At 46.8% G+C, this 23,302-nt stretch overlaps 2 protein-coding genes across 3 annotated transcripts; one reads left to right on the top strand and one right to left on the bottom strand.

The window, feature by feature from the left end:
• The first annotated feature begins 648 nt into the window (after nt 1–648).
• Nucleotides 649–17,902, top strand: GPN2 (GPN-loop GTPase 2). 2 transcript variants are annotated; one of them, XM_073317869.2, is made up of 6 exons: nt 649–867; nt 2,284–2,719; nt 4,685–4,841; nt 5,969–6,129; nt 8,377–8,507; nt 12,053–17,902. In XM_073317869.2, exons 2-6 carry the CDS (start codon nt 2,306–2,308, stop codon nt 12,084–12,086), a joined length of 897 nt encoding a protein of 298 aa, XP_073173970.1. In that variant the 5' UTR covers nt 649–867; nt 2,284–2,305; the 3' UTR covers nt 12,087–17,902. The 2 variants fall into 2 exon arrangements, with proteins under 2 accessions (XP_073173970.1, XP_073173969.1); XM_073317868.2 differs by having other exon boundaries at nt 658–867; nt 9,050–17,902.
• Nucleotides 14,031–23,301, bottom strand: LOC140900498 (T-box transcription factor T-A). Its single transcript, XM_078849439.1, has 8 exons — nt 22,549–23,301; nt 20,565–20,829; nt 19,883–20,017; nt 18,387–18,448; nt 17,930–17,991; nt 16,993–17,172; nt 15,843–15,957; nt 14,031–14,800 (listed from the first exon to the last, which is right to left on the bottom strand). The coding sequence occupies exons 1-8, from the start codon at nt 22,731–22,733 to the stop codon at nt 14,554–14,556; spliced, it is 1,251 nt and encodes a 416-aa protein (XP_078705565.1). The 5' UTR covers nt 22,734–23,301; the 3' UTR covers nt 14,031–14,553.
• Between the last annotated feature and the right edge of the window lies 1 nt (nt 23,302).

Genomic DNA, 23,302 nt, shown 5'->3' with positions numbered 1-23,302 from the left:
TTGCTGAGAGTGCAATCCACACCATCCTCTAGATCATTTATGAAGATATTGAACAAAACCGGCCCCAGGACCGACCCCTGGGGCACTCCACTTGATACCGGCTGCCAACTAGACATGGAGCCATTGATCACTACCCGTTGAGCCCGACAATCTAGCCAGCTTTCTACCCACCTTATAGTGCATTCATCCAGCCCGTACTTCTTTAACTTGCTGACAAGAATACTGTGGGAGACCGTGTCAAAAGCTTTGCTAAAGTCGAGGAATAACACATCCACTGCTTTCCCTTCATCCACAGAACCAGTTATCTCGTCATAGAAGGCGATTAGATTAGTCAGGCATGGCCTTCCCTTGGTGAATCCATGCAAGTGGGCTGCCTCTGCCTTAATGTTAAATTAATTAGCTCAGAACGAGGGCTGTGGGCGGGGAATGGAGCCCCCCCCCCCTCCCGCAGCATTTAGTGTCCTGGATAAATAATTTTCGGGGGTCTCTGCCTTGCAGGTGAGCCATGGCCAGGCCTGGAAGCTAATCAACAGCGAAACCAGTGCAGTGCTCGAGCAGGCTGCCTGTCACCCCCAAGGCTGTAGGGGGCGCTCTGCTGTGCTAGCTCCTACGGCGCCATTGCCTTTGGGCTTTCCCGCCCTGCTTCCTTTTCCTGCCTTGCCGCCAGGGGGCGCCAATCTCCTAGCTCAGCCCTGCCCGGCGGGGGCAGCGCCTCATGAATATTCATCAGCTTAGTACAACGAGGACGTAGCGGGCTCCCGGAACCTTCCCGCTCGCTCCCGCCCCGCCCGCCGGACCCGAGCAGCTGGGACACGCGCCGGAAGCGGCGCGACGGGCAGGAGCGGGGCCCTCGGCGGAGCCGCGGAGGTGAGGCTGCTCGCGGGGCGTCGCCCGCCCGGGGGCGGAGGCCGCGCTGCCCCCGCTCCCCGCCGGCCCCCCAGCGCCTGAGGGGCGGGCCGCTCCCCCGGGACGGGCCCCGGCCCCTCAGCGACCCCCCGCCCCGCTGACGGGCACTGCACCCCCCAATCCCAGAGAGACCCCCCCCGAGCCTCACTCAGCCCCCAGAGCCCGCGGTCGCAGGGTGTCTCACGTGAATCACGCGTGCGGGGCTTTGTCGTTCCCGGTGTAAACGGCAGCAGTCCGCGGGGATCGGTAGCTTAGTGAGCTCGGCGTGTGATCGTGTCCTAGGTGCACAGGAGAAAGGGTGACTTGTCTGTTTCAAACGCATGAACGTTTACTTGGCCAGGGGTTATGAGACACCCCCCCCCCCCCACACACACACAGTCTCTCTCACGCTTTTTTCAGGCTGTTTTATGAACTGGCTTTAACCCTGTTGGACCCCTGGGCGCCTGCTCCGTTCGACCCTCCGTCCCCCTGCCCAGCCTTCCCCAGACCCTCCTCCTCTCTCTAAGCTTCTCCAGATCTCCTAGGCATCTGCTAATATCCCTCACTCTCTGCCCCCAGTGGTCTAACCTCCCTCAGGTTCCCTCCCCAAACCTCCCTTACCCCATCTGCTCCTCCCGACCACCACCCTAGCATCTCATCCCTCTCCGTTATCCCTCAGGCCACCTCCCCAGCCATGCTCCCATCAGTGACCCCACAAAGCTGAGCCTGGCAGTGAGGAGGTGTTACAGGCTCCAGGGCCTTAAATAAATGTGCTTCCTATTGTTTCTAAGCTCTCTGCCCAGGGATTTTTCTCTTGGGTTTGATATTAATATTTTTACTAGCTTGAGAACCCGTTACAATGACTTGACTTTGTGTCCCAAAATGAGACTGACCACTGAATTATAACGTCAACCAAAAGCCATCTTCATCCAGTGGAAAATAAAATCCTCTGACTATCCAGGTGCAGGAATCCCTGTCGGATAGTAAAGGTAACCGTAATGGGTGTGTCTGAAAGTAACAGTCCTAGACAGGCTGAAAGAACTTCAAAGGCACTCAACATCTTGTCAGCAAGAATCTGAATCCGCTTCCCTTAGCGGCGTAGCCCTTTATATCGTGGTTATTTTCTGCAGCTGGTTTGGGCCAGTGGACAGACTGAGATATTGCCTACTCCACTGCCTGGAAGGGACTGGAGACTGTCCAGACAGGAAGGATAAAATGAGGCTTACTCTCCTGTCTTAGCATGGTCCCTCCATCTTGCTCAGGAGGTGAAAGGGGGGTGTTACGTGATAGGCCCCCCTAGGTCTGAGAATTACTTGGCAACTTCAGTTTTCAATGCATAATATTCCTATAAACACGAATAAAGAGCACTGTCTTAACCTTTTCCTTTTCTCTTTCTAGGAGGAGAAGGAAATGAGCTGACATGTCAGAAAACCATGTGTCTTGCCTGGCCTTTGGCCAGGCAGTGATTGGGCCACCTGGCTCGGGGAAGACCACTTACTGCTTTGGCATGCAGGAATTCATGTCCAGGATTGGGCGGAAGGTGGCTGTGGTGAATCTGGACCCAGCCAATGAAGGGACTCCTTATCAGTGTGCTGTGGACATCTCAGAGCTTATCACCCTGGCTGATGTGATGGATAATCTGAAACTGGGCCCCAATGGTGGTTTGATCTATTGCATGGAGTACCTGGAAGCCAACTTTGACTGGCTGCAGGAAAAGCTGGCTAAACTCAAGGGTCATTACTTTTTGTTTGACTGCCCAGGGCAAGTAGAACTCTGCACCCACCATGGCGCGTTGAAAAATGTCTTTGCACAGTTAGCTAAGCGGACCTTCAGGGTATGTTTTGGGTTTTATGTATAGTAATAAGATGGTTCAGCACCCGTAGCTCTCGCATGTTTGCTGAACTACGTTTAAAAGTGTTACGTCTTGCAGACAGGCCTTATGAATCTGTGGAGTGTGTGTAATAATTAATAATATGCTCTTGCTGTGTATTGGTCCATTCAACCAAGTATATAAAAGCACTTTACAAAGGTAGGAAAGTATTTTGTGGGGAATGAGGCACAAAGAGGACTTGCCCAAGGCTACCCAGCAAGTCAAAAGAATAGAATCCAGGGCTCTTCCTTTGCTCTACTCCTAGTGTCTTTCTACAAAGTTTTCACATTTTAACCCAGTGAACGTTGTAGCTTGGGATAGGGAGGAATGTTTGTATGCCAGAGTACTCTGGACCTGAAGGATTCTATCCCAAGAAATTCAAATGATCTTTCAAGATGTGTAACCCAGATCTCATTCAGTTAAAAATTATGGGGCAAATTATATTTTAATGTGCTTGATGCAAACATTTATTTTAATGCAACATTCTTGTACGTTGAAACACACAAGCCAGCAAATGCACAAGTGAAGGTTTCCATAATAAAACTGTCTTGCTTACATTACATATATCTCATACTTTGGATTACTGGCTAGACCATTAATGTATAACCGGTATACTGGACAATCAAGGAGGGTAAGGTAATTTTACTTTCTGAGTAACAGCCATGTTAGTCTGTATTCGCAAAAAGAAAAGGAGTACTTATGGCACCTTAGAGACTAACCAATTTATTTGAGCATAAACTTTCGTGAGCTACAGCTCACTTCATTGGATGCATCTGATGAAGTGAGCTGTAGCTCACGAAAGCTTATGCTCAAATAAATTGGTTAGTCTTTAAGGTGCCACAAGTACTCCTTTTCTTTTTGCGTAATTTTACTTGAGAATCTTATTTAGAATCTTAACTTTTGCATTTGTGTGTGTGTTCGAATAAACATGGTGGTGCATTCACATAGTTCTTTGCATCTAATTTTTATCCTTTCTGAAAAAAGAAAAATCACTATAGAGTTGTATAGATGAGTTCTTATGCACGTCTGTAAGCTTCAGTACACTATAGATACAGGAAAAAATCTATCTGTTGACACAATTGAACTCTGTAATATGGAGTTATACATTTGTGCAATTTCATAGTATGACAGGTAGTAACGGAACTAAAATCCTAAACCAGTCTGTTTCATATCTATGAAAAATAATTAATCAAATTGTTTATAAATTTATTAATTCTTTCACAAACCACACTGCGACTGTTCGTCCTAGAGAAGTTGGATGTTATAAAATTACTCTGTTATTGAGTTATTTTGGGGTGAATACTTGTATGGGAAAGGTGGAAAAATTGTATACAGTCCAGTAATTCAAAACTGGTTTTAACGTGGACTTCCATCGCCTTTGGGCTGAGACCAAGCATGGAAAGTTTCATCCCGAAAGGAAAGAAATTCCAAGCAAGTGAATAGAGGGGGCTGAAGTGGAAGAAGAGTTGCAACTTTAACAATCTCTCTTGTTGTTGGTGAAAGTTTGGCATGTCTGTAACCTTTTTTCATCCATTGATACCAAAGTACTTTATAAAAGTGCGTCAGTATCATTATCCCCATTGTACAGATGAGGAAACTGAGTCATAGCAAAGTGATTTTCACAAGGTCATTCAGCAAATCAGTGATAAAGGTGGGAAAACAATCCAGGTCTCCCGACTCTTTGTTTGGTCAATATCCTATACAGTGGATCATGCTTAGTGGTCAGAGGTATACAAATAAGTATATCAAACATCTAGGGAGAAGTTGGCTGATGGTTTTTTTTCTGATTAGAACCACATGAGTCTGGAGGGCTGGATGCCTTTATCTTTCTCCTGTGTCACAGATTTGCCTTAGTGACTTCTGCATATTTGCATAGGCAGATTCTGCCCTGCCTCTGATTTTGCACTATTTCTCGTTTCCATTTTGCAGTTGGCTGCAGTTCATTTGGTGGATTCCCACTACTGCACAGACCCTGGAAAGTTCATCTCGGTTCTCTGCACCTCCCTCTCAACCATGCTGCATGTGGAATTGCCCCACGTCAACGTCCTCTCTAAGATGGACCTGATAGAACAGTATGGCAAGCTGGGTAAGAGCCTTTGGGAAGGAGGCCTGCGTGGAAGGAAAATGAGTGGACCCTGCAAAGGAGCAGAGGGTAGAAGGGAAGTGCTGTGGAGCTGACTCTTATCAGAGAGAAACTAACCTCCTGATAATCGGCAACTTGGGGATGATGGACAGGAAAAGTATATAACATCTCCCAGAGTTCTTGGTGAAATATTCTGGACTGTGCAGTTAGCTGTGTGCATGAGTACTCTCGTAAGCGCTTTGAAAGCCATTCAGTAAGAAAAAGGAGATCCTGAAGTGGCCACAGGGTCCACTGGTAGCACCGTAGACCTGTCTGTTCTTTCTTTTGCCTTTTCTGTTCCAGCTAATCATCAACCTCCTCTCTCTGACATTTCACACAGCCTCGCCACTCTTGGGGCCAAATTCAGTAAGTCTCAGGTGGTATAGCTTGCACCTTTAACACATATTTTAAACCAACTTAAACTCAGTGGGCGAAATTCAGGGGTGATGTGTAAGGTGGGGGTGTTAGTTGTACATTGGTGGGTTGGTGCGAATCTGAAGGAGTCCCTGTTTCAGTAACGTATTTGCTGAGGAATCTGGAAGTAGTTGCACCTGCCACCGTTCTAGATGTGATTTGATTCACCTGCTCTCCCCTCTCCAGCCCCTGCCATGTGGAACAGCCTCACTCCATCTCTCCACCTCTCTAAATCTCCTCTGAAGATGTATCTTCTCGCTTGTCTTCACATCTCATTCCTTCCCTGCTTCTTGTCACTCTGTATTTGACTCTAAAAGCAGATGGGACATAGTCTGTGTGAGACGCTACACGAAATAGTCGTCTTGTACCTGTTGGGGAAACTCTCAGCTCTGGAGCCTCTTGTGCTAATGGGATTGCTGGGGAGCTGTCTGACTCACCCCTCTATGGGGAGACTCACTGTTCACTGGGCTTTGTTGCATATTCTCATTTGATGGTAGGATGGCATTGGAGCCTTTGAAGAGGGAGCTTGCCCTGCTAGCTACACAGAGGAGTTAATGTTGTCACAGAGCATGTTCAGAGGGCAAAGAAAGGGGTGGGCCAGGACCCCCCCACCTCCAAACCCATAGGAAAAATGCAGGTCCTGGTCCTGAAGCTGCTTTTCTTGTCTTTCCTTGCAGCCTTCAACCTGGATTATTACACCGAGGTTCTAGATCTCTCTTATCTGGTAGACCATTTAGCCACCGATCCGTTCTTCAAGAACTACCGTCGCCTCAATGAGAAGTTGGTGGAGGTGATTGAGGACTACAGCCTGGTCTCCTTTGTTCCACTCAACGTCCAGGTAACCCAGCTTGAGGTGTGGGTGGGTTGGAAATGACAAGGAATGTTTTGCACGTAGCTTTCTGATTCATTAACTGCCTAGAGTAAGTTTGTGGGCTTCTAAAGGGAGCTCCGTTCTCCCAATGAGCACCTGACAATGAAATCTTGTCACCTCCCATGTTATTTTTTTTCCAGACTTCAGCTGTGTCAAGTAGAACTGTAATTTCACAGCTTGATTTCTGTAGCCTTGAATAAGCATACTTATATTAAAAAAAACCAAAAACCCTGTATTACCCATGCGGTATTAAGTCCAAGTTTTCTTAGTGCCTTTGATAATGGTCTAGAAGTGGGCTTTGGGAGACTAATGAAACTCAAATGGTACTAAACTTGGAGAAATTGCAAACTCTGGTCAGGACAGAGAAATACAGAAGGGAGGTACAGAGAGTGAAAACTTGAGCAGAAAATAACAAATGAGTCTCCTCCTAGAAAAATACAGCTAATATATCAGGGTGGGGAGGGAATCCAAAATATGAGATACTCAGTAGTATGGAGAAAGCAAGGAGGCTATAATATTGAGAGAGACACGGTGGCAAGAATGGAGAGAAAATCAGGCCTGAATTTATAAATGCCATGTAGCAGCAAAAGTAAAGCTAATGCAGTTTAGGGATGCATAGGCATTGCATCATGGAGCAGGGAATTAAGGATCCCCACTCTACACAGTTGTCTTGTAACTGTATGTGGAGTTCTGCATTCATTGCTGGGCACTGTCAACTGAAATATGCCGATAAATTTGCAGCAAGAGAAGAGCAACAAAAATAAGCTGACAGGCAGAATAATGTTAGAAGGAAGGATTAAAAGGAGTTAATATATACTAGTAATGTATACTAGAGTTGTGTAAGTGACTATAGGGGAAGATACAAATATTTGAATGGAGCAGGAGGGAGAAGAATTATTTATATAGCACTTCACCTGTTGAAGCACTGTGCTGGCATTGGTATCACCCGGCACCACTTATAGGTTAAGTTTGTAAGTATCAGTATCCCTGTTTTATGGACAGATTAGGAAATTGAAGCATCAAGGGCCTGATCCAACTTTCATTGAAGCCAATAGAAAAACTCCTATTGACTTCTTTGGGCATAGTATTGGACCTGGGGAAGTAACTTGCCAAAGGCCACGCAGCAAGTCAGTGGCAAAGCCCAGTTTGCATCTCGGGACCTCCTGACTCTCAGTCCTGCACTCATTCCTCCAGATCACGCTACTTTGCCGCAAAACCCTCTGACAGTGGGGTGTGGAATGCTGTGGAGGATGCTTCCTGTGACACTGGTGGAAGCCTCATTACCTGGACTTTTAAAACTAGACTGAACAAATCCCTAATTATAGAGAATAATTTTGTACTGGAAGGGAGACAGTTCTTCAGGTCCCAATATTGGCACACCTTTTTTTCCCTTCTGATGTCTACGATACAGCATGTTACTTTCTTTAAAGTGTTTTCCGCACATTAATCCTCCTACACACTCTGTGATGTAGGTCAGGGTAAGTGTCGTTCACCTCGTTTTAGAGATAGGGATGCTGTGGCAAAGTTAGGTTACTTGCACAGGAGGGAGTCATTATTAGAGTTCTGACTGTAATTTGGGACTTGCTGACATATAGTGCCCTGTGCTAGCCACTAAACCACTTCCTGTAGATCACTGAATTTCTTCAGGGGAAATGGAAATTTTATTTCAAGAGTAGGCTGCAGAGCATCCTCAATGTAGGTTCAGAGCAACTGCCTTATTTAGACCAGGTTGTCTTAAAAGATGGCCAAGTCCATCCATTATATTGTAAGCCCTTTGCTACAGAGATCTGTCGGTTATGTTTTTCCTTGGGCATTTTGGCTGTTATATGAGTAGAACCAGTACCCAATGGCTGGAATTCTGCGCCCTCGAGTGAAAGAATACACAATATAGCTGCTGCAGTTTTCCCCCATCTCTCTCTCTCTCTCTCTTCTCCCCCATGACCCCCCCCTTCCCCCCCCCCAGAAAAAAGCCCTGAACCTTACATTCGCTGATGTTGGGAGCTGCACACACACTCATTTCTTCATAAGGAAGAAATCACTTTCCAGGGAGAATTGTGAGGCATTCCCTTTCCTCTACCCAGGCTGAGCGTGCGGCTGTGGGATTGCACCCATCCCTGCTAGTTGTTCAGACTGCTTGACTGTTTTTTCTTCTTAATGCTTCTGTTAAAGCTGCTGCTTCTCATTTTCACCCCCACTGTGTGTCACTCTTCCCAGGACAAGGAGAGTATGCGACGGGTGATGCAGGCAGTGGACAAAGCCAATGGCTACTCCTTCGGAGACTTGGAGCAGAGAAGCCTTGAAGCCCTGATGTCTGCAGCAGTGGGAGCTGATTTCCACTTCACATCGTATCCTTTGGCTGCGCTTCTCTCCTGTGTGGAGTCTTGAACTCAGATTTATGGCTCTAGGGATTTCATATAGGCCTGTTATCTCAAGGTCTGAATTCAGGCCATGTTATTAGTACCTTTTATCTGATGCTGTTTAATGGCATGTGTACAATGAGTTGTTAGGTCTCAACTCAGATCCTATTGGACAAGGGTCCACATCAAACCCACCACAACCACATTTGGCACTAATTGGGATCTTAATTGGGGGGGTGTCATTGACTGTATCTCTGTAATTCGTGCTCACTGGGCTTGTTCCTTCCACAGAGCGTAATTAATCATTTGAATTAATGCCACTTTGTTTGGAGCTTGTTTGGACCAGCAAGAACTACAAATGCATTTGAATATTGCATCATCTTACCAATGCTACTAGTTCCCATGTTAGCTTTCAGGCTAATGTTGAAGTCTATTCTCGGATGAGAAGGTTAGAGCTCCTTTGTCTCATAGGGTGCTTTGAACCCCAGCCCTTCTTGCTGCCTTGTTTTCCTTGATTCCTGGATGATCAGCACACTTGCAGTCCAGGAGAAGTATGTGCAGCCTCAGGAGAAAACAGTGGAACAGGAAGCAATGGAAATATAGTGCTCCTGTATCTTTCAGCAGGCTTGTAGTGGAAGGAGCTCCCTTCCTGTTTTAAGTGTGTCCCACCTCTTCCAATCAGGAGCATGAGGGGCCCTCTGTGTAGTGTGACTTGGACCTGGTACTTCCTGGGCAGAAGTCCAGCTGTTAAGCTCCCTCTTTGTATGAATGCAGTCCTGCATCTGGATCCTGCTGCATATGAGCTATGTTTTTCTGGGTGACAATGAGATCAGGACCTCCATAGCTGAGTGCAGGGCAAATTCAAGATCTCCTTACAAGAACAAGAGAGAATTTTCACCTGATCTAGGACATCAGCAGCAGCAGAAGAAAACAACTTCTCTGTAGAGCAGACAAGATGTAGGAGCCCACTATTGCCAAGTCTCATCCCTCACCACCATGACCAAGGCCACGTCTCAAGTGAAAGACAAATCAGCATTTACTGCAGTGAATGGAGCTCCTTCTTGTGGAATGAGTTCTCCATGTATTGAATGGGACCTCTGTGCATCCTCACAGTGAGGAGTATCCACTCCTTAGAGAGCCAGCCACCTGTCCATTCATCCCTGGGAGGGAGGAGAGGTGTGAGTTTTGTTGTTGTTTTTTTTTAATCATCAGCTCTTTCTTAACAAAAATACTTCTCCACCCCTTAGTTTCACCCTGTACTTTTGAGTTTGCTGTGAACTCCCCTGAAGTGGAGAAAATGCAACAGTGCTGCAAAGCATGGGGGACAAGACGAGCCATGAATAGGTTCCTTATTGCAGATGCGGCCACACGTTTCTATTAAAAGCACTCTATTCTCTGTGGTTTCCTTCTGTGACCTACCTGGAAGCAGGACAAGTATCTGCTTGGGATGGGGTGGAGGAAAGGAGGTCACTTCTTGTGCACTCTATTCCAGTGGACAAATTTTGTCTCTCTGCCCTGCATGACAAAACCCTGCCAATGTCCTGTTGTGAGCTCCTGAAAGCTTTGCCCAAACTGTACTAACAGGAGTGTTCATAGGCTTATGACTGGGGAAGAGCCTGTGTGGTTCAGCAGAAGAATGTCGCTGGCTCCGCAAAGGTTGTAGCAAACCATAGAAGTTAGGTCTTTCTTTGTCTCTACTAGGTCCTTTACTGTAACCTTCCTTTGCTATATCCCTCCATCTTTGTGGGATTGTTTTCTACAATTGATTGTCCAGTGCTTTACCCACTTGAGTTTTAAACATCCCAAGCAACGGTGTGCCCACTACTTCCCTGGGGGAACCATGAGTAATTCTGCTCCTACTTGCTGTAGAGACAGTTATCAGGCTAGTTAACTGCTGGTAGAGAGAGACAGTTATCAGGCTAGTTAACTGCTGGTGTGAACGCACCTATCTCTGCTAGAATGGCATCTAATGATCTGAGTCTGCCCTGAAGGAGGATGCTTGAGACAGGTACATGTTGTGTTTTTTAAACTGATCATGCCTGGCAATTAGCTTGTAATGTTCAAAGCCATTTACAAATGGATTAATCCAAAGAGCACCCCGGTGAGGCTCCGATTAAGTTGTTACAGTTTCATAATGTTTTACAGATGGCAAAACTGAGACACTGAAAGGTTAAGAGACTTAATCAAAACTTCAGCAGCAGAGCTGACATTTTAATGGTCAGCAGTTCCTGGCTCCCAGTCCTGTGCTCAGGCCAAGTTTTCCATCCCTTTTCAACTGAAATATTGTAAAGAATAATCTAGTTGCTTCATGCTGTAGAACTTAGCAGGAGAGTTTCCCTCTCTTCCCCTGTACCCTCCCCTGGGCAAACAAAAGAATTGTAGGCTAACAGCTGGTAGGAATATAAGCGTGGGTGGTACTAAAGACTCATGGTAGAAGAATGAGATCTGCATTTTCCTACATCTCACGGTATTGTGGCTGGGGCTCAGAGTAGGAAACTTTCTACTCTGTTGCTTGTTGGTGACGGAATGGGGATGCACGTGACACATACATAGGGTTGGGTTGCCTCATATCAGTCATGTCATGAAGACCACTCTGGAGTTTAGAATTGAAAAAACAAAGTTCTGTCTGCTCTGCATGTTCAAAGTTTTTGGGGCACTTTTTAGAAGAGTAGGGTCTTGCCTGCATTGTTAAGCAGTGGGTGTTGTCTGCTGGTGGTATTCTCTGCCACAGTGGTAACTACATTGCAGTGATTATGCATATAGATTGAAGTGCCATCTCATCATGTATTTAGATTGAAACTCCCTCCTTGACTCACCCTGTTGCATGTTGGTACTGTAGTCCACATGGGACATAAACTTACCTGCTCTTCTGTTAGCCATACTGTCGCTTGAGTGTGTGTTTGGAATGTATTCAATCTTAAATGTGAATTTTATGACTCAGAGAAATGTGGTGCTTTAAGAGGGCATTTTTAGGTCAAATTCGATAGAAATGTTTCTATTGGTCTTCAATTTTATATGTTGTTTGGCTTTTTTTAATTTCCAAGGTAGAAGTAATTTTTTTAAAATTCACCTGTAGTGTTTGCCATTGGAGCAGTATGCTAGTGCAGAAGAATTGAGAGTCCCTTTTCTTTTTCCAGGCAGAGAGAAATGCAAAAAAACAAACAATATCAGTAGTGAAAAGTAAATGTTCAGAGTTCCAGCATTAAGGTGTTCTTAGTAATAGGTCAAGAAATCCATTTCTAAGTCCCATCTAAATTTTAACCTTTTCAGCTTCTCTAATTAGAAGACCTCTTGATAGCTGGAAGTATCTTTCTTTATTATTTTACTTTCTCTCCGTTCTGGCTAATGGTAGAAGTTGCTCTCTGTGCTATCTTGTCACTTAGGAACCTTAAAACCAAGTGTAATGTTGAAATTCTCTCCCTGCCCTTGGAGGGTTTAGGACCCAGGGAGGTGGGGGAGATGGAAGGAGCATAACCAGATGAAAGCAATGTCTCACTTGGGTATTAGAATTTCCTCATTATGCGAACCCACAGAGATCATAGAGGAGAGAAGATAGCAATTGCCTGATCAGCAAACACAAGGCAGCAGACCACCACGTATGGTAACAGACCCCTACGAAAGTAATAACGAGGCCTCTCCTGTTCGTGAACTAGGTGAGTCAGACGGAGTAATTAAATTGTACCTCTCTATGAATTATTGCTGCTTAGGCATAGCTGTAAGTGTTGATATTACAACTGGATGGACGTAATGGGATGATTGCTCCAGTGGAAAAACCCGCAGGGAAATGTTGCTGTTTCCACCTCTCAGTGCAAGTCTTACCTGTTGGACACTCAGGCCCCAGTGTACCTGCTGATACCCACATGTTAGACTCAACATGGGTGAAGAAGAAAAATGAAATGCAGGGGGACCAATTCCATTCCTGTTGATAACTCTTTCTGCTAAGTGCCCTTGAAAGTGAGCTGGAACTGGAGAGCCTTAAATCTGAGGTGGTAGAAAAGTTGCTGATATAAGTGAGTTTGCACCCACTGAATTATACAGCCGATTATACAGGATGTATAATCTGGGAGTTCCCCGAAGCAGGGAAGGGTTATGTTTTGGATCATGTCTCTAGTTAACAAAGACATCATGTGGGGTAGAGGACAGTAGTTATTTCTGAAATGTGAGTTAAATGCAGGGCAAGCTTATGTGGCTCTGAAAGTCTCATTTTATGGAGCAGGAACTCTACAGAGCTGATCTATCAGCAGGACTCCCCAGCTCCCAATTGTAAGTCACTGCTTGTATCAGATGCAGCAAATTCCTTCTGGTCTTCCCTCTTTCCCGCAACCTCGCATTGCCACATACCTCCAAGTTAGATATTTGTCGACAAATGACTCAGGCTAACCTTCTGCTGACACCTATGTGTGAAATAGCCTCACTCCTGGAACACCCAAGAGCCAAAGCCTCATTCCCACTTCCCTGATTCATTTTCATTTAGGAGGGATCACCAAAGCGGAGCTGGGCTGGGTATGTTTACAAGTTAGCTATTTTAGAGAGCTTTCAATCTTGAAATGTTCCAGTGACCTGAAGTGAGAATCTGGAATCCAGCTGGGATTTTTAATCCATTCTCCAGGAAGTGATTAAATACACTGACGGTTTTTCTTTTTTTTAAATTTTTTATTTTTTTTTATTATAATATTTGTTGGATGACATCTCACTGAAGCACAGTGTGTTCTCTCTCTTCCCTTTTCCTAAGGGGCATAGTAAAGTTTGACCCACGCTAAAATGGTGAATAGTATTTCTTACTATTAATGAATATATATTTTTATTCCAGTCACTTTATTACCTGTAGCTCTGGGTCTTTGACCGTAGGGGAAGAGGCAGGGAGTGGAGGGTGAAGTGAGTACAGAGGCACAGGATCACACTGACTAGAGGTGGCAAAGCCCTGTTGATTCATGGAGCTTATGATCCCCCAATAAGGAGAGGACCGAGTCCCCTGGATGAACTCTTAAGCATTCTAAGCACTGCATTTTATGACATATTGTTTTGTTGGGTGTTTGGTTGTGTGCCCCCCTCTCTCCGGGTTGGTTTTCCAGTAGGATCTGGGAAGGATTTGAATAACAGGCTCATACACACATTTTGAGGAGCTTTGAGAGCAGAGGTAGTGGAATCTGTAGAGGAAGGGGCTGTAATGATCGGTCACAATAGGCCAATGGCTTATTATGTGTGTGGATGAGTCTCTCTATTAAAGTTTGAGGTTTGCCCTATAGTTAGTCTTAGTAGAGGGTTTGCCAAACTTCTGGGAACACATGCGGTCGGCTGCTTAATTTGGAGGAAGCACAGTCTTGGTATCTGAGATCAACTTCCATAAGGGAGGAGCAGGAAGATGGTAAATTGAGAGCGTGATTTCTTACAGCCAGGATGCCTTATTCCAAAAATTTATACCTGCTCCAAACCCCCTTATCAGCACTTAAATCTGTAAGAACTCTTGGAGGGTTTCAATCTTCAGCAAAAGGCAAACAACACTTAGCTTTCAGAAAGGTTTATTTACAAGTGAAGTTCTATAAATAATACACAGCTTTTCAAGATCTTGGCCCATACATTTGAAGATCTTATTTCCTTTATTTGGGTCTCCTATGTGCAAGTGATAACATGCTGACTGGCTGGACGTTTGTTATGCTGGGACATGCGCTCTACAAGACAGCATTCATTTGCTCCACCATCCTGAGAGTCGGACAGGTTGCATCTTTCTTCTTAGCTTTACCCCCATAGTTTGGAAAGCTAAATCTCTCCTTGGAGATATGCCCTAGTGCTGCTGAGCACAGATTACCACCTGTATCATCCTCTGGTTGCTCTATAAGAGTCTGTCTTCCATCTTATGCCACAGCCTTTAAACAGTGGAGGTTCTTAGACATGTTCTCATCTTGTAGGACTATGCAATCAGCTATGTTCTGTGAGAGTAGAGAGGTTCACACCATTGTGCAGCTGCCCCTTTCTTTGCCCTCTGCCAGCTTCTTTCCAGTTGTTTTTGCAGACGGAAGAGGGCAGCTTCTCAGTGTCAGTAAGTCTGAGTGACTGTTGCCCAAGTGGATGCTAGACGGGGGATAGCGGAGTCACACTGACCATCACTCGAGGGCACCTCTGCCAGAGCATTGTTGTAGACTGGGGATGTGGAGGGAGCTGATATAGCAGAGGCCAAGCTGCTATAAGAGACCGAAGATCCTCTCAGGAACTGGGGGTTGGAGCTGGACTGAGGAGCAGGACTGATAGAGTTGCTGGTGACGGACCACAGGCTGGGATATTGACTGTAAGGTGAAAAGAGAGTTACCATCATGGCTTATCTCACTCACTTCCAGTAGTGCAGCTGGTCTTTCCTCTCCTTGGCGTCCTTATTCTGATACACTCCTCCATGCTCAAAGTCATTCAGCTGTGAGGAAACGGGATGAGACTAAGGCTTATGAATGCACTTACAGCCCATCTGTAACTGCACCACAGTCTTAGCAGGAGACTGGTTAAAATTTGCAATGTGGGCAGAACATAACTGTGTTGTAACTAGGTCATGTAACCCCTCTGGAGACATGCCCAAGGCTTATGGCATAAATATAACGTGGGTAGGGTCCCTCTGCGCTACACATTTTCACTAGGCCCTTGATGAGGTAGCTCTTGTAGAGGAGACAAGCCCCCTTCAGGGTGAGGGGTGCCCCTCCTGCAAAACTCCCTCCTCACATCTTTGGCAGGGGAGAGTAGGGAGCTTCACCTCCTGCCTTTGTCCTTCCCTACAAAGCAAATTCTAGGTGGGGAGAAAAAAATTGTACCTCTTTAGCAACAGGCTAAGAGTTTAGCTTGCAGCCTACCTGCTGTCTTGATTCTCCATTCACCTGGTGTTCACTCCCCTAAATGCTGCGCAAATCTACCCCTGCAGACACAGCTGTGCTTGATTTACACCCTCAATTTCTGCATTGCTGCCCCCTCTACCTGCACCGGTCCATGCTACTCCAGTTGTGAGCCCTCTTACACCTATCAGTAAACCTCAGCCGATATCTCCTGAGTACCTGCTTTCCTCAGTCATTGCCATCCCCTGGGCACTGCCAAAGCTCCTCTGCTCTGAGCTGTCAGGCTCATTCTAACCCTAAACATATAGAGAGGACAATGTGCTCAGTGTCCTGATGCAGGTAAAGTTCAGCTAAGGACTAAACTGAGACACCATGTTCCCTCTCCATGTGGTTAAAATCAGGGTGTGAAACCAGCTACCACTGGACATTAACCCCACTTAGCTTCCTTAATTCTTTAGTCTAGGAATAAAAGCGCTCTCCCTCTTTGAAGAAAGGATCCAAGTCTGTGCCATACCTTGTGGTAGAAGAAGTGCCGGGTAGAACCCCCATAGAGCTGGAGAGACTCCGGCCAGGCCAGCTGTCAGGGGCAGGCACCATGGAGAGGCCCGTGGAGTTATCTACATAATTAGCTAAAGCAAAAATAGATTATTTGGACGTAGAGCAAATGGTGACACACAATAATAAAGAAAGGAAGGATCGCCTGGTGCAGTGGTTCTCAAACTTTTGTATTGGTGACTCCTTTCACGCAGCAAGCCTATGAATGCGACCCCCCCCACTCACCCCCATAAATTAAAAACACTTTTTAATTTAACACTATTATAAATGCTGAAGGCAAAGTGGGGTTTGGGGGTAGAAGCTGACAGCTCGCAAACCCCCACATAATAACCTAGTGACCCTCTGAGGGGTCACAACCCCCATTTTAAGAACCCCTGGACTAGTGATTAGAGCAGTAGCCTGGGAATCTGGAGACTTGGGTTAAATTCCCTGCTCTGCCACAGACTTCCTGTGAGACCTTTGGCAAGTCACTTAGCATCTCTGTACCTCAGTTCCCCATTTGTGCTCAAATGTTACAGTAATAGATGCCAGATCAGTACCACAGACTGAGATTAAATGAGATTTTTGTCCACGCCCTTTACAAATGCTATATAGAAAGACTTCCCCCAATACTGAAATCCAGCTGTCTCTGGGTGGAGCATAGAAGTGATTGTCAAGTAGCGGCCCGATTCTGTTTTGCATTGTTTGGCAGCAAGCTCTAGTTGTGCACCCGCACTGGACAGGACTCCATGCAGCAGGCCCCCCCTTACCCAGAGAGGAGCAGGCCTGGGTGCTCACTCTCACCGGTGGAGATGGGCCTTTCTACCCCGAGGGTATCTAAGGGTGAAGGCAGCTGTGGTGATGCCTCTGCTGGGCAATGAGGGTCTGATTTCCAGCGGGTGCTAAGCACCCACAACTCCAGCTGAAGTCAGTTAGAGCTGTTGCGGCTCAGCACCTCTGAAAAGCCACCCCTAAGGGAACAATTTAATAATGTGCTCCATCTGTTTAAAGGACAATTCTCTTTCCCCTGCCCCGCTCTCTGCATTGAGTCCTGCAGTTAACTTCATAGGCAGCCCAAGTCTTGGGCCAGTCCAGAGTAGGGAAGATGAATGTGGTTGGGGTGTCCTTACTCGGTGAGGCGTTGATCTGGCTGTATGGGTTCGGATAAGGGGAGGCCCTCTGGTTCCGCAGGCTGGAGTGTGTCTCGCAGTATGAGCTGTGGCCAGACGAGAGGCCAGGACTGCCTGAGAACGCAGACTGGGCAGGAGAGGAACAAAAAGAGCTGGTGCCTGGCAGAAACCAACCCCCAACTGCGAAAGGAAAACAGTCAAAGGTAACTCAAGGCTCTTTAGGCAGCTAGCATCCCTGTCAGAGATCTGTCCAAAGGCATGGCACAGAGCTGGGCTGGAAACGAGCAATATCAGAAATACAAAACCATGGAAACAAGGGGCGCATTTGCAGAAGTTCCTAAGTCATGTAGTAGCCAGAGTCTAATTGGTTTTCAATTGGACTTGGGAGCCGAGGTCACTTCGCTGCTTTTGAAAATGCTACCCATAGTCTCTAGAATGTCCAGAAACGACGCTGGCGGTATTTTAAATGGTGGTCTCTAACTTTTAGGCTTGTTGCAAGAGACGGACACCAAATCAGATACCTGTTATAGGTCAGCATTGGGAATCGGAGCCTGAGAGAATTTCACATCTCAACAATGCGAGGTCCTGTTGGCTCCATTTGGAGATCATACAAACCATGGACTTTTCATCCCCCACCTGAACCTGTTTCCAGTGCAGCAGTGAGGGGCTAAGGAACCTGAGACTCCAGTTTGAAAGTGTTGTAAATGCTGGTAGGGTCTGGTCCTGTGAATGTCCTGAGCACTCACTGACTCCAGGGGGAGTTGAGGCACTCAGGCCCTGCTCCTCAAAGGTTTTTAGACCCCTAACATCTATTGAAATGAGTTAGGAATCTAAATACCCTTGGGGGGATCTAGGCCTCAGTGCTCTTCAGGATTGGGCCTTTTGTGTGTTCATGTCCTAGTGTCCTAGAGATCAGTCAGAAAAGAGGAAGTCTCACGCTGTGAATAGCCAGACTGATGAGCTTCGTTGCTGGGGTCCAGAACGTCTTTGGACTCGCACCTACATGGAGAATATAGAGAGGGAATAAAGTCTCCAGTTAACCAATGTCAGGCATTCATTAAATAGAGTTCATTTACAGGATCCCTTTAAGCAGTGCCATACAGCCAGTTGCCATCCTGACTCCCAGCTGCTTTAGGGGGAGCAGAGTGGTTAGAGCGGGGAAGTGAGGTGGGATCTCTGGGCTCTGCCACTGAGGTACTGATGTGGTTTTGAGTGAGTTTTTTTCCTGGGCTTCAGTTTTCCTATCTGTAAAATGGAGACAGTTGCTCACAAGGGTGTTGTGAAGATTAATTCATTCCCTTTTATAAACACTTAGATGAAAGGAGCGCAAGAGGGGCAAAGCACTGCTAATGATTCATGCAAGCTGACCTCAGTCTCCCTCAGCCACCACTCACCTCTCCTTGGCATCCAGGAAGGCTTTTGCAAAGGGATTATGTTTAATTTTCAAGGCAGTGATCTGAAATGACAGAAGACGGTTGCAGTTCAGCTTTTTTAAATATAAACCTTCAGCCACTCCTGACCCTTCTTCATGTCTCCAACACCCCTCCCCACCCCGCCAAATCTTACTCTGGCACACTGGTATCATCAAATTGCAATTAACTCTGACATTAAGCAAGTTACAATGGCTCTACATTTGTATAACAATAGAATTTGGCCCTTTTGTTGTTTCTATGTTGGATCATATCAAGGTGCTTCTCATGAATTCCTAAAATCCACTTGTCTTCACTCCTTGGAAGCATGAAATGGGAATCATTCTAACTTTCCTCCCTTTTATTTACATGTTCGTTGTAGGATTGCTCATGAGTGGTACATGCCTGCTAGTGGTTTTTATTTTTTAATAAGCACTTGTCTAACAGCTTCTCATATTGAAGCTGTTAACAAAATAGTGTCGTCATCCCCCCCGCCGTCCCCTCACCCCGAGATTCAGAGCTGTTCTGTTTTCTACAAGTGGCGATGCTGAAACGCATAGAGGAGGGGACTTGCCAAGTGTCAGAGCCAGGATTAGAACTCTCAGGTTTCTTGCCCCAGGCTCTACCTTAGACAACACTTCCTCACTAGCCATTTTAAACTAAGAACGGAAGAGAAGCAGCATTTTTTCCCCAGGGAAGGCAGAGCAGGGTATTGCATTAAGAGCCAAATTCCACCCAGCCTTACATCCCAGGGAATACCATTGAAATCAGGGCTGGATTTGGCTCTAATTCTTATGTGGACTTCAGCTGTTAGTCTTTAAGGTGCCACAAGTACTCCTTTTCTTTCAGAGATACAGAAGTTGTTTCCAGAGCTGGCTTTCACGAGCAGAGACCTAAAGTTCCTTTGTTTCCAGCAGCGTCCAGGCCTAGGGTTAGCACTTCACTTTCCCCGATCTCCTAGGTGTGAGGGATTGTTCTCTGTTCTGCAGGCTTGACCCTGTTGCCATGGCTGTCAGTGCGAACGCTCCCGTTGGCTTGGGGAGCAGCGCGTAAGCGTAAGAGACAAACAGAAGTTTGATTTCTCCCAGGCCCTGCTCTGTGAATCAAGTCTCTGCATGGTGGGGGGAGAGGCTTTATGATATACACACCATAAAGGGAAGTGGATTCCAAGTGACATACAGTGTATTGGATCTGCCCAAGGGAGGAGGGCATGCCCTCGGAGACAGGTGATGGTGGGAACAGAACGGGGACATTGAAATGAAACAGTTCATTGTTCTGGAAAGTATTGGAAGGGTTCCAGTTGGATACGTTCTTCACTTTGTCTTGAAATGTTGTGCTGTTAAAAAGCTGCCTCGTTCCATCTCAGAGGTGGAACAGTTGCAGGGGAAGTGGTCCACATGCCTCTGATCTACAGTGCTGTGCCTTTCACGATAAAACCCCCTAGCGCACTCTTATCTGCAGGAAATAATTATTCGACTTACCTCCTCGTTCTGATAGGCAGTGACGGCAATAAACTGGGTCTCCGGGAAAGCAAAGCTGCTGATTGCTTTCTGAGGCCCCCCGACCTTCACGATGTGGACGCGGGGCTCATACTTGTGGAGGGAGTTCAGCATGATCTGAGGGACAGAACAAACACACTAAACAGTGGCCTTCAGGCTCAGCTTCATCATCTGAGGACCTGATCTTTCAGTGTGCCAGAAAAGCAGTCAGTATGCAGGCCAGAGACATGCATCCCATGCCTGCAGTATCTCCTTCACTCTGTCCTGCAGGTGCATGGATAATGTAATATGATAGGGCCTGGTGTAACCACATGGCTATTTGCTCGATAAGTTTTCTCTAATCTAGGCTCCTGCACTGTGCTCAGTGAGCTTTTTGAGTATGTATTTGCTCAGGACAAACTAGTGGCATCTTTGGGCCACTAACTGAAATCCAGCTTGTCCACTGGAAGCCCTAGAGAATGACTGGACAAGCGAATGCTGCTGCTTCAATAGTTTCCATGGGATAAGGGAAATAGAAACTTAACTTGCTGTCTTGGGCAAGTATCTTAGAGCTCTCCAGAGGGCTGTAAGATACTTGCTGTCTTGGGCAAGTATCTTAGAGCTCTCCAGAGGGCTGTAAGATTGGCTATCCCCTCACCCTACTGTGAGCCCCTTCCAGAGTTACCTGCCCCCCTCCATTCATCTTGTTGGAGAGCTTGACTTTGCTGAAGGTGACGGTGGCTTTCATCCAGTGAGCCCCAAAATTGGGGGATTTGGGATGGATGTAGACGCAGCTCGGGCTCTGGGGCTCAGGCTTGCCGCTAGGAATCCACTCCCCGTTGACATACTTCCAGCGGTTCCCATCTGCAGCCACAAAGTCCAGGAGGATAGAGTACATGGAATTGGGGTCCAGGCCCGAGATGCCAACCTTCAGCACTGGGAACATTCTCCTACGCAGGGGATAGGAGGAGGAGATGTTTAGTTGTTTGATTCACCTTTATTGGCTGCTTTGCTCCTCTCAGCTGTCATTGCAAACCCACTTCTGCCACAGGTTTAATTACAGCGCTGGTCTCTCTCCTGCCACCTTAACAAGTGTATTTCTTAACCCTTCACCTGTATCACAGAACTTCTCCCCACAGTGGCATTTCAGGTTTCAGAGTAGCAGCCGTGTTAGTCTGTATTCGCAAAAAGAAAAGGAGTATTTGTGGCACCCCAGAGACCAACCAATCCACTTGAGCATAAGCTTTCGTGAGCTACAAAGTGAGCTGTAGCCCACGAAAGCTTATGCTCAAATAAACTGGCCAGTCTCCAAGGTGCCACAAGTCCTCCTTTTCTTTCTCCTTACAATGTGTATGATAATCAAGTTGGGCCATTTCCAGCACAAATGCAGGTTTTTCTCACCCCCCCCGTACCCCCCCACACACAAACCCACTCACCTGCTGCCCCCACTCCACTCTCCTGCTGGTAATAGCTTATCTAAAGTGACCACTCTCCTTACAATGCGTATGATAATCAAGATGGGCCATTTCCAGCACAAATCCAGGGTTTAACAAGAATGTCTGAGGGGGCGGGGGTAGAAAAAAACAAGGGGAAATAGGTTACCTTGCATAATGACTTAGCCACTCCCAGTCTCTATTCAAGCCTAAGTTAATTGTATCCAATTTGCAAATGAATTCCAATTCAACAGTTTCTCGCTGGAGTCTGGATTTGAAGTTTTTTTGTTGTAATATCGCAACTTTCATGTCTGTAATCGCGTGACCAGAGAGATTGAAGTGTTCTCCAACTGGTTTATGAATGTTATTCTTTTCTTTTTGCGAATACAGACTAACACGGCTGTTAAACCTTCCTGGTAACTGCTAGTTTCAGAGTAAGTAGGGGCAGTACCTTCGTTTTCATTTTAATATAAACTGATCTGTTTGCCATCAGTTTTCTTCCTTTTCAAACCAAACAGACTAGTCTCTCCCATTCCCGTAACTGGGAGGGGAAACTACTGACCATTTTTAATTCACCTCCCATCAGATCAAAGTGATCAGCCTGTTACCGTTTTCCTTGATCATTCTTGGATGGTGGGGCCGGGGGGAACACCCCAGTTTGTAAATTCTGAGTCCTCGCCACCTGCCTACATAACTGTCCCAGCAACGGAATCTATCAGAGCCATCTTCTCTGCAGCAGCTCTCGGTCTCCGTATCGCTCAGGTGAAATTCATCCTTGTGCAGAGGGCCAGCACAAAGACTCTGTGCTATTTACAGCCCAGGTAAAGCAAAGCCCCTGATGGGGAATTTGTACGAATCAGACAAATGTAGCTATGCAACTCCGCTAAAACCCTACGGATTCAAAATAAGGGTGCTTCCTAGACCTTGGCCCCTACCCCCAATGGTGGGGGGGAGAGGCCTCCCCTCCCAGCCCCCCATGTCTGGTGATCATGCCACAAGGAGCTCAGAGCCAGAAAACAACCAGTGGCACCTTCCTGGAGACAAGAGCAGCGTAAAGGGGGGCTAGGAGGAGAACAGGGTCCTGGTGGATCAGTTGGGTAAATGTATGTATCTGGTGCCTGGAGGCACTGGTGATGGGCATCTTAAAGATACTTAAGGGAGGTAGATAGAGGGGTGGAAGGAGAGGCTACCTCCAGACAGCTCAGAGGAGGGGTAGAGAGAATTCTTTGCACTCACCGGCCAGTTTTGGTGACTATCATCTCATTGGTGAGCTCCTTAAAGTTCATCCACAGCTCTTTCTCCTCCAGCACCACCTTGATCTCCCTCTCCGAGACATCCTCTTTCTCAGGGCCCATTTCCAACTCACTCTCCACCGCACTGAAGACATGGTCCAGCCACTGGTGGCTGGGGACCGAGCTCATGGTGTCTGGCTTCCTCTCTGCCTCCCTCTGGGAATCCCACCGCAAAGCCCTGGAGCCCAGCACCTAGCATCAGGCCCAGACCTGCTTGTCATTGGGACTCACTGGGGAGGGGATGGAGATACTTCTGGGATTTTAAACCTCTCCTCCCCGCCCCCCTCAGCAGGACTTGTGGAGGCTTGGGGGGGGCATTCCTTTCTCATTGGCTAAAAAGAGCTAGCTGGTGCCCCCTCCCAGAGAGATGAGGAGGTGATTGGCCAGCCTGGGGAGGGAGCGGGAGGTATGGCTGGTCACTCTGCTCTCCTCCCATCTGGAGGGGGAGAAGCTTTCATGTCTATGTGAAACTCAGTGGGAAACCCAATCTATCTCCCTGCTCTGGAGATGGGTTCTGTCAAATCCATCCTGTCCCTGGACCCACTGCTTCCCCAGGTTCAGGGGTCAGGGGAAGAGATTGCACTGCCATTGACTGCTGAGCATCTTTCGTCCAGGAAAAGGCAGTCCTAACAAACCATCCGAGGGAGTCGTCAAGCGAGGAAACTATTAGCTTTGAGAGGTGGGGAATGCTGTAGCCC

The sequence above is a fragment of the Lepidochelys kempii genome, chromosome 19, assembly GCF_965140285.1.
Source record: "Lepidochelys kempii isolate rLepKem1 chromosome 19, rLepKem1.hap1, whole genome shotgun sequence".
NCBI classification, from domain to species: domain Eukaryota; kingdom Metazoa; phylum Chordata; order Testudines; family Cheloniidae; genus Lepidochelys; species Lepidochelys kempii.
The sequence above is the reverse complement of the archived record's forward strand: the minus strand, read 5'-3'. Positions and strand labels throughout refer to the sequence as shown.